The 12,120-nt window shown below is 36.5% G+C and overlaps 1 protein-coding gene across 1 annotated transcript in view; it reads right to left on the reverse strand.

Moving 5' to 3' along the window:
* The window catches only part of LOC121314205 (cadherin-18-like), a 67,024-nt gene that overhangs the window by 35,665 nt on the left and 19,239 nt on the right, over nt 1-12,120 (reverse strand). Inside the window, exons 4-6 of the mRNA XM_041247229.1 lie at nt 5,740-5,907; nt 3,911-4,098; nt 236-489 (exon numbers count right to left, since the gene is read on the reverse strand). Of these exons, the coding sequence (XP_041103163.1) occupies nt 236-489; nt 3,911-4,098; nt 5,740-5,907 (610 nt within the window). The remainder of the gene's footprint in view (nt 1-235; nt 490-3,910; nt 4,099-5,739; nt 5,908-12,120) is intronic.

Consider the following 12,120-nt stretch of genomic DNA (forward strand, 5'->3'; position numbering starts at 1 on the left):
GCTATCCATCTACTATAATTGCTGCATATATCTTACAGTGTGTGCTGCTGAACAGTCAATATGCATGCAAATATTTATTTTTCATTGGAAACAAATTGCTTTTCTTGAAACAATCAATTTTTGGGAGGGATTAAATATTAATTTAAACTCAATCCTCAAAAGATGCAGATATTCAGGATTTAAAAAAAAAAAACAAACAAACAAAAAAAACAACAACATTAACCACCACAACTACCTGATCGGACTGTTGGAACGGTCAGGGTCCTGTGCTGTGACTGCTCCTACCAGAGTCCCCATCTCTGCATTTTCATACACGTCCATCACATAAGAAGTCATTGAAAACAAAGGCGGCTCATCAACATCTCCAATTATGATCTTCAAAGTAGTTGTGTCTTTAAATGGTCCAAGGTGTGAGAACCGAGGATCTGTGTGTGGATTTGCACCTGTTATGTGGATAATATAGCTTTTCTTTTTCTCGTAGTTCAACGGCTGCGAAGTAAACAATAAAAACGGTAACAGTTAAATATCACAAGTTACATTTTTGCTAGCTAGTTCTGTAACATTAGAAATTAGATTTTTCCTAAAGGTGTAAACAGTGGAGTGGTAAATGCTTGCTTCTGTGGCTCTGTGGGAGCAAGATTTTTTCCTCTGTGGGCCTTGCTTATGTCAATAATGTGAGACTTTGTTTAATTCTCTAGTTGGCAACACTGACATGACTTGTTCAACATAATAGTATTTAATATGTGGAATGAAGAGGTAATTGTGTTTCAGAGGGAAATTTTTACATAAAAATCAAAAGATGTAATTGAAGCTTCTAGAAAATGAAGGCAGCATTGAATCCCACCCTGTGCCTACACTGTAAATATTTTTTCACCGCTTGTGCAAGTTGGAAGAGGTCTGCAAAAAAAGAAATTCCTCCAGAAGTGACTCTTCATGTACAAATCTGATGTAAACAAGCAGTTGTGCATCTCTGACTGGCTGTCACCAAATCTTATAAAGTTATTATATCAGGCTGCTGCTTGTCATTGGTTATAGTTAGTCAAATATAAGAAACTAAGGGGTAGATATACTAAGACGGGACAGTCACGGCAGAAACATACCACAATTTGCATTTTCGTTGCGACAATTTGCAAAGTATACATTTTGTCATATGTACTAAGAGAAAATATGTTAATAAGAGCAGCAATATACTAATTTCAATATTTGTTGCGTCATCTTAGTGAGCACTGTGAAACTTGTGCGACATTAGTTTGAATAAATAGCAGGAGTTAAGCTGTAGTTTGTTGCAGCAGAGGGTGCCCAAAGGATAACGTCTATACACTGAGGGTATTCCTGTGCTAAGAGCCAGAAATTTGCTTCAGTCTGTTGTCGCATGTCAGGTCAAAAAACTGTTCTTCCATCTCCCTGGAAAAATTGGTTGAACCAACTGAAGTGACAAATGAATCACAAACTCAGACAAGTGAATTGGCATCTTCCTGGAAGTAGTCGTTGAACTGTTGTTTCAGTCCCATGACATGTTCAACAATGAGGGCTTTAAGATCATTGTGATCCACACTTCCACCATAATCCTGGAATCTGAAAATTTAGGAAACATGTTGAAATTTCCTTCCGACAGTCAAAAGGCCCAAATGTCCAGTTTTTTAACAAAAGCTGTTACCTTGTCTGAAAGGAGCAGGGTATTTGTGTCCTTGCTTTGCATTGACGAGTTCAGACGGTCAAAAAAATCAGTGAAGTAAGCAAGCAGAGCCAGCCAAGAGCAATCATGAAGGTGATTAACAAGATCAGACCGAGCATCAATTAAGAGGGTTTTAACCTCCTCCCCCAGGTCACAAAGGCAAAGAAATACTCTCCCTCTTGATAACCATCTTACTTCGGTGTGAAATAGTATGTGCTGATGACCAGATCTCATTTCCTGGCACAGTGGCTATGCTTTTATAAAATTGATTAACTGCACTGCTTGTTGCATACCAGACTTCAATGGTTCGGGCATTTTCTTCATGGCCAAGGCTTCTCTGGGTATCATACAGTGTGTCCATTTAGCACAGGGGGCCATTTGCTGAACTCGGGTGACTAAACAACTGTGCTTCTCCATCATGGATCAAATCCGTCACTGCAAATCCCAATGCATCGATCCCTTCTTCACAAATGAAATTATCTAACATTGCAAATATCTGTTCACCGATTGTACGAATTGGAAGAGGTCTGCAAAAAGAAATTCCTCCAGAAGTGACTCTTCATGTACAAATCAAATTTAATCAATCAGTTGTGCAGCTCCAGCAGTATCCGTTGTCTCATCAAATGGCATAAAATTTACTCATCTTGATGTAGTTAAGCAAATTGATTTTTCACATCACTGGCAAGTTCTGAAATTTGACGATTCACTGTATCATTTGACAACAGAATTTCACCAACCTGCATGGCAGAGCTTTCCCCAAACATAATAGAACAAATATCCTTTGTAGCTGGCAAAACCAGTGTCTCAGCTATGGTGTGCGGCTTGCATAGTGTAGCAATGTGGTATGACACACCATATGAAGCTTTGAGACACTTGGCAAACACTGTGGAATGCTTGATTATAGCCCCCTGTGATAGGATAGCATTGCGGGCCCAGGTGGTATCGGTAGGCAAGGAGACTCAGAGACAAAGAACTGCAGTTAAAGCACTGCTGTGCTCTTTAATAAATAAAAGTAAATCAAAAAGTTGAACCAAAGACTGATCACAGAGCAAAATAAAAGGTTTAACAAAAACAAGTCACAAACACAATAATCAGAAACAACAATAACCAGCTCAAGGGCCAAAACAAATTCACTCCCAAATTCCCTCCACCAAACAAAGGATTTTCTCTCTTTTTATACCATGTGGCTGGAGCCTGATTATCAGTTATTCAATCAGCTCCAGCCACATTCTCACATGTATTTTGGCAGGGATAGGAAATTAACCCCATCCCTGCCAACAACTACCAAGACACCACAAAACAATATTTACAGGCAGGGCCCTGCCCTGCCACACCCCCATTTGCTGATTTAATGCATCAAGTTTTCTTCTGAAAAAGTCGAGAGGCTTGTCCTTCAGTCGAGTCTCCAAACGAGTTGTCATTAGCCAGTACTTCACCACAGATGACACACTGAGGACGTGGTTCTCCTGCAATTCCAGCAAAGGTAAATCCAAATTCCAGGTAACTTTCTTCATATTTTCAAACTTTTAGTTTCTTGGATGATGAGGATGAAGTTACACAATCGCTCTGCCTTTTTTCACACACCACAGAATGATCCATTTTGTGTACTGAACAGTGTGCAAAGCAGTGGGTAACTAATGCTTAAATGTAAACTCGCCTGATTGGTTCTCTGCTTTAAGCGCAGTTAAAAAAATTTAATTAATTAATTAATTAATTAACAACAACAACAACAACAACAACAACAATAATAATAATAATAATAATAATAATAATAATAATAATAATAATAATAATAATAATAATTCTTATAGTTCTGCAGATATATGCAAAAATGTAAGTGTGACGTATAGATTGACAGAAAAGCAGACTTTCCCCTATATGCCCAGAATCTCATATTCTTAATACATTTTGCTAAACTTAATACCAAGTTTCATCACAATTGGATAAGTGGTTATCCTACAGTATATGCAAAACTGTAGAGTGGATGGATCTCTGGACAGACAGATACCCAGGAATATTTACAGAATCTGGTAGTCTAAATAACTTATTTTAAAAAATGTTAATACAATGTTTCATGACTGGGCATTTAATGAAATATTTTAAAGGTTTAATTTGGTGCATTAAATTAAGTTTCATATTGATTACTGTTGTTGAATTATTATTTAAAGAAGAGCCCAAAAGTATGTTATACCGCATTTGTTGTAATATAAAAGCCATCTAAAATTGAGTTCCTACCTTTTTCAGTGAAATGATGCCTTCCCTAGTGTCTTTGTCAGTTGAGATGGTGAAAACCGAAGCCCCATCTCCATTTGTGATGATGTACTTTATCTCTGCATTAATTCCAGTATCATCATCATTTGCCTTAATTTTGCCAACGGCTTTGCCAACTTGAGCAGATTCTGGTACATACAGCTCATAATTTTCTGTAAAGATAGGATCATATTCAATATATGATTATTATTATAAAAAAATAATAATAATAAACTGAAACGTAACAAAGTCATGTGAATCTATAACATTCACATTATGTTGTATTGGAGTAGTATTTATGTTGATTTTATGTAAAGAAATGAAACAAGGCAGCCTTTTGTTGTAAAAGTAAAAAATTAATTATCAGTTTAATGTAAAGATGTGACAGCAATGCTTGGTCAAGCAATGCTCTTAAAGATGTGTGCATACAGTGATGCCTACAGTATAATGTTCTATTAGAGCCCAGGGAAAATATTACTATTGACCTCATAATGCAGCTCCAATGTTATAGTCATAGAAGTATTCAAGGTCAGAAAAAATGACATAGAATAGTGTTTTACTGTGGAAGCGACCTGGAGGTTCATGACACAAACACTTCAGCTTGCAAACAGAGAGTGGCATGTCATTAAATACGACAGCTTTTCTTTATCCTATTCATACTTTCACCTTACTTGCATTGAAAGCAATGTCTGCCAAAGCCTTGTACAGTAGCTAAAATTAAAAATGTATAGTGATTTGAAAGAGTAAATGAAAGGGATCCACTGTCATTAAACAAATATCTCTACACAGTAATAAATTTCATCTTAAGTTAATCTTTTTAAACATGTCAGACCCAGTGCAATTACTGAACTCTCATTTTAAGGAGGAAACAGGAGGACATCTTGTACAGATTTTCTTTTGAGTACCCTGTACTGTACACTGTCATGCTGAAACACCCTTTGTATATAAACTGAAAGTTAAAAACTGTAATTAAACAACTCATACATTTTACGCAAGAGCTGTTAAATGTCCTTAAGTGGCAACATTTCCAACTGATTTCTCCTAGAAGAGAAAATTATGAAAATTACACTTCAGAGAAAAGACCTCTGAGAATCTTTTCAGTGGAAGGTAATTTCATAAAGGACTGTTGTGACTCTTGGCACATCTCTGATTACCTAATCCCTTGAAGTCTAAAATGGAAGTCTATATCTACATTTTACACATATTTTATATTCTTAAAACAACATCTTAATGTTTGATAAAGACAGTTGAGTATATTTGATGAATGATTTTGGTTCAGGACTAGCAGGGAACAATGCAATTTAAGTTATGCTTAGTAATTCTGAATAAATGATTTCTAGATTAGTTACAGTAGATTAGTAATTTCAATAGATGTTAGGATGAACGTTACCTGTCTCTATATACAATTGTATTTTATATTGTTAACCAAGACATCTGATCTGCTATTACCATTTGTCACAGTGATGCATATTTAACAGCCTACAAATCAAAAGAAAATAAAGTACTTTGTTTTCTCTGTTTTATACTTACACACAGGAAATGTAGTGTTTTTTTGGGGGCAGCATAGAACAAAAGTGTATGAACATTTTTTTAAAAGTCTTAGCTGGGGTCCCATTACCTTTTACACAAGGATATAAATTATATAAAGAAAAATAAATGTTTGAGTGAAGTGAAAATAAGGTATTAGAAAAAAAAAATCTCAACTACAAAAAAATTGTTCTTACTTGATAGCGTGCCATTTTAAAAGGTTCAGTGCCATTGTATCATCCTGACTAGCATTCACTAATTCCTAGTTTACCCTTATTGGTACATACTTTGGGAGAATTTGGGTGGGTTGTCATTGACATCAGTTAGAGTAATATTTATTGTAGTCGACCCCGACAGTCCTCCAATCTGTCCGGCCATATCTTTGGCTTGAATGACAACAGAATACTGTTCTCTGGCTTCCCGGTCCATGTTGGCTAAAGCAGTCCTGATGACACCTGTCCGATAGAAAGAGAGAGATCAATAATACTGGACTGAACTACAGTGTGACATTTAGTTTCATATGGAAAATCATATCGATCACATTCCAAAATGGGATTTTTCATTTATTTCTACACCAATATACAAAAAAAAAAACATCTCTTGAGCCTGATATTTGACCTGTATAGGGAGGCCATATTGAGGTTTTCATTGTATAACTTACATTAAGATTTCAGTTGCTATGAAAAAAAAAACGTTGTATCACAATGCATGGCATTTCAAAACAGTGAGTATACTACTTGCTGTAAACAATGCTGCTCTTTTTTTTGGCATGCCAAATATTTCTCATTATCTTAATGTTGGATCATAATGCTCTTCTTAAGCCAAGCGTTCCTCATTTTGAAAGATAGTTTTGAAACCCATCATGTGTACATTTTATATTTATAGCTATACTATCTATTTCTAAATCACCAGCCAAGTAACACACATGGTTGAAGTGAAGAAGATTTGGCCAAACACGTGTGCATTTTATTAATACCTAGCTTGAAAGCATTTCTTTACATGAATCATGTTGATGTCATTTTTTGGGTAACCCATGAACCATATTAATGACAGGGGACTATATATTCTATGTATATTGTGTATTGTCACTGTATTGGAAAGGTGGCGTCAGAAATAAAGTTACAGTAGCACAAATGAAAACTCCCCACACTGTTCTGGTGGGTACAGCAAACTTAACCAGCATCCAGTGTGTGGATTGTTGTGATGATGACTGAGACGTCACAATTTGCAGTCACAAGTCATTTGCTAAATGACAACTTCTTTTTTCTGGCTGAGACAGTTTTGGACAGATTCTCCACCTTGTCAGACATGCCTACATGAAAATTCAATACATCTTTTCATCCATGTTGCTGCCACAAAATTGAACTAGGCTCTAAAAATCATTTGCTCCAGTCATCAGTTTATCCTTTCTAACAATAGCAGTTAAGGGCTACATTGGATATTTATTAACACATTGTCCCTTTCATGTAGGCCTGTTCAAGTACTTTGTATAACATTTTCTCATGATCTGACTACCTTATTCTCGAATAGTACCTATTAATATGGCCAGACTGAGAACCTATTTAATTTTATTCTTCAGTGATTTTAAGATTCAGACTCTTCTATTAATTAACTTAGGGAGCTGCAAGCAAATCTAAATTATCTCAAAGGGACATACTTTATTCAATTAAATTATAGACTTAGGTGCTCATTTACGAAAGGGCACTAAATGTAGCTGTAACGTGCACATTAAGTAGTGAGCCTAACGTTCACCATAAATCTAAATTTACTGCCTCAATTACTAACAGAGAATCCATTAATTTACATACCATAACATGTGCACTACATGTATTATGAGCGATAATTTAATGATAATGTCCAAGACTTACTCGTCAACACTGTTATATAAAAAGCCCCAGGGGTCCAGGTATATCTTTTGGTCAGAGTGGTTTATTGTGAAAGATAGAGCTGGCTTACATTGACCTAAATGAGCAATCAAGAGATGCAGGCCGAAGTGTTCAGGCAGAGGCAAAGCAAACTAAAACTGCACGTACTGGAGTTAGAAGTTCTAGTGGAGGAGGTTGTTTTAAATTTTAATACCTTGTTTGGTCCAGTGTTTTATTTAACCATTATTTTATTTGTATCAGTGTTATTTATAGGTAATATTCACTGCTCTATATGAAAAATTCAATGCAAGTAATGCCTCCACGATGCCAGATACATTTCAGCCCAGAAAAATAGGCTTAAATAGTGCACCTATCAGTGGTTAAAGCCTGGTTTCCAAACAAACTAATTATCACTAACTAAGGTGCACACTATGATTATCACCCCTCAGTAAATACGGTGTGGATAAAGCACATCTAAGTATTCAGAGTGGGGTGCCTCATTTAAATACATTACTATACAAATCACATATTCATTCTGATTACCGTAGTGTGGCCCAATAGCATAAGTGTGTGCCATAATATGCCCACTATGTCACACGATAATAAATACAATTCCAGTAGTAAATATGGAAATCATAAACATGCACTCTAATTGCACTTATGGTGCACCATAATGTTTAGTGCCCTTTCTTAAATTAGGTCCTTAATCTACATATAGTTTACAATATGTTGACCCAATTATAGACATCCTGAAATCAGAAGAGCAGGACTACAACAAACATTGAGACATAGAACATTGCAAATGTACAAGTGGTTGTGTGATGTGTGAGTGTTCACCTGATCACCATATACAGTCTATCTATCTATCTATCTATCTATCTATCTATCTATCTATCTATCTATCTATCTATCTATCTATCTATATATATATATATATATATATATATATATATATATATATATATATATATATATATATATATATATATATATATATATATAAATTTGCAAAAGACTGCACCTCACCACAGTTCATCCACCCCTTTAAAAGCAGGACCCAGGACAGAGATGGAAGTTTATCAGCGCTTGGCGCTACTTTTAATATTTACACCAAAACAATAAACAAAACAAACACCTAGCTCCTTCGGAGCACTACCTTCACACTCAGGATCTCCCTGACTACTAAATCGGACAGCTAAACAGTTTAACGGCATACACAATGAAAAAAAAGGTTTCACACTCTACCTTTTCCTTTTCCATACAGCTGTGCTCTCTCTCTCTCACACACTCTCTCACACTCACTCTCTCTCTCTCACACACACACACACACACACACACACACACACACACACACACACACACACACACACACACACACACACACACACACACACACACACACACACACACAGGCCCTGAACAAACAGCAGCCCTGAACAAACTGGCTGCACTCTTTTAAAACTCTGCACCTGGCACTAAATCGTGATCATTCCCAGGTGCGGTGATAATTACACAATTAACAAATAATACAATTAAGAAATGCAATTAAATTAAACAAAACATGTGTTTCCACCTGTTTTAGGCAGGGTGGAATCTGCCCTTCTCCCTGCTACCTTACAATATATATATGCAGTGGCTTGAAAAAGTATTCAGGCCCCTGACCAATTTTCTCATATTACCGAATTACAAATGGTACATTGAAATTTCGTTCTGTTTGATATTTTATTTTAAAACACAAAGTCAAAATCAATTATTGTAAGGTGACATTGGTTTTAAGTTGGGAAATATTTTTAAGAAAAATAAAAAACTGAAATATCTTGCTTGCGTAAGTATTCAACCCCCACACATTAATATTTGGTAGAGCCACCTTTCGCTGCAATAACAGCTTTAAGTCTTTTGGGGTAAGCTTGTACCAGCTTTGCACACAGTGTCGGAGTGATTTTGGCCCATTCTTCTTGGCAGATTTGCTCCAGGTTGTTCAGGTTGGTTGGCCGATGCTTGTGGACCGCAATTTTCAAATAGTGCCACAAATTCTCCATGGGATTGAGATCAGGACTTTGACTGGGCCACTGTAGGACATTCACCTTTTTGTTCTTGAGCCACTCCAATGTTGCTTTGGCCTTGTGCTTGGGATCATTGTCCTGCTGAAAGGTGAATTTCCACCCAAGCTTCAGTTTTTCAGCGGACTGAAGCAGATTCTCTTGCAGTATTTTCCTGTATTTTGCTCCATCCATTCTTCCTTCAATTGTAACATGATGCCCAGTCCCTGCTGATGAGAAGCATCCCCACAGCATGATGCTGCCACCACCATACTTCACTGTAGGAATGGTGTGTCTTGAGACATGGGCTGTGTTAGGTTTGCGCCACACATAGTGCTTTGAGTTTTGGCCAAAAAGCTCCATCTTGGTCTCATCTGACCACAAAACCTTTTCCCACATCGCAGCTGGGTCACTCTCATGCTTTCTGGCAAACTCCAGATGTGCTTTCAGATGGTACTTTTTGAGTAACGGCTTCTTTCTTGCCACCCTCCCATACAGGCCAGTGTTATGCAGAGCTCTTGATATGGTTGACTGGTGCACCATTACTCCACTCCCAGCCATTGAACTCTGTAGCTCCTTCAAAGTGATTGTTGGCCTCTCTGTGGCTTCTCTCACAAGTCTCCTTCTTGTTTGAGCACTGAGTTTTGAGGGACGGCCTTTTCTTGGCAGTGCCTGGGTGGTGTGATGCAGCTTCCACTTCCTGATTATTGATCCAACTGTGCTCACTGGGATATCCAAACACTTGGATATTATTTTGTACCCTTTCCCTAATCTATGCATTTGTATTACTTTATCTCTAACTTCTGTAGAATGCTCTTTGGTCTTCATTTTCCTTCAGATTCACAGCCTTACCAGTGATCCTTCAACAGTGGTGTTTTTATCCAGAAAATGTGACAGCAACTTTAATGGTTCACAGGTGGAGGCCAATGGTAAGGTAACTGTGTCCTCATTAGGGCAATTTCTTTCATCGGTGCAAACTGGGAGCTTCCACAGCACAGGGGTTGAATACTTATGCAAGCAAGATATTTCAGTTTTTTATTTTTCTTAAAAATATTTCCCAACATAAAACCAATGTCACCTTACAATAATTGATTTTGAGTTTAAGTGTTTTAAAAAAAAAAAAAATATCGAACAGAACAAAATTTCAATGTACCATTTGTAATTCTGTAATATGAGAGAATTGGTCAGGGGTCTGAATACTTTTGCAAGCCACTATATATATATATATATATATATATATATATATATATATATATATATATATATATATATATATATATATATACACGCGCACACACACACATAGACAGATACTCGGGTGTGTTGGTCTCACAACCATAAAACACAACTTCCCAAGGAGTAACATTGTAACAAATAAAAATTTTTCTACAAGATATAATTTATGACAAGTTCCGGAGATAGAAACCATTAGGAGGATCCTAGTGAATATTCTAGGGACAATAATAATAATAATATAATAATAATAATAATAATAATAATAATAATAATAATAATAATAATTTATCTTAGAAATAATTTGTATTTTTAAAACAGTCATTCTAATGATTTGGGATGAAACTGATGAGGGGGTCCTTGAGATCAACATACGAACTGCAATTATCAAATACAGGAATTTTATTACAGTTATAGTATCTATAAAAATGCATATTGTGCATTGTTCAGAACCAATTTGTAGAGAAAAGAACAATGTTCATTTAGATGCAAGCCACTATCATCTGACATGTTACTGGCATCAAGGCTATTATCCTGTCTCCTAAACCCCATATGGTAACAAGCCTCAATAAACTCATAGTAAAACCAGAAATGGAAATTATGCAATGGGAGTTTTGTTTTCATCCCTGGGTCTATATTATTTTTTACAATTGAAATAAGTAACAAATATAATATAAAAAAATATGTAAAAGGAAAATGGCAAAAACAAAACAAAAAACACTTTGCTTATAACCTTGTGTGACAGAGACAAAATGATTCTTGGTGATAAATCTCCCTCCCGACCTCTGAGGGAGCTGTGTGAAGGGAATAGTGCCCTGGACTGAATGGCCAGACAATTACCAGGATTAGGTCAAAGTCGACCATCTAGAAAGGGGGCCAAGCTATGATACACCAAGTCATCGACCCGGAAGGGAAACGATGTGGCAGCCATAGATTGGAGGAGCGGTTGCAATCATTAACCAAGGGGACGCGATTGACAGTACATAAGGGGATGCAGTGAAGTGATCTGTTCCTTTGTACGGTTAACGCTGAACCGGAAGGAGAATCATATTGTTATTATGAGTGTTTTGTTTGTTTTGTTGTGTCTAAAATCTACTTGTTTGTTCTTATTAGACGGCTAACATGATCCTGAGCTGTTGCTAAAGGCCAGCACTAAACCCAGACAACACTGCACTTGTTCATGATTAATTGTATTTTCACCACGAGCACTACAGCACTCACTTGGACTGTGTTTGTGTTTAGTGTGTTTTTAAATACTGTGTTTATTATTGCGGCACTGAAAACGTGGATTTAAACGGAGCAATAAACACCGTTGTATATTGCCTGTTCTCTTTATTGTTTACTGTTGTCATCAGGCTTTGGATCATAACTAAACCATCATTTCACTAGTACTTTGTTGTTTGTCCTTGTCTTGAACACTGCATCACCCCTACACTGCAAACCACTTTGCCACACCTTTAAACACAGCAGCAAATTAATACCACTTGGACTTTTTAGCCATTAGTCACCCAAACGTAAACAAGCAAGAGAA

This window comes from Polyodon spathula, chromosome 4, assembly GCF_017654505.1.
Source record: "Polyodon spathula isolate WHYD16114869_AA chromosome 4, ASM1765450v1, whole genome shotgun sequence".
Taxonomy (NCBI): Eukaryota; Metazoa; Chordata; class Actinopteri; order Acipenseriformes; family Polyodontidae; genus Polyodon; species Polyodon spathula.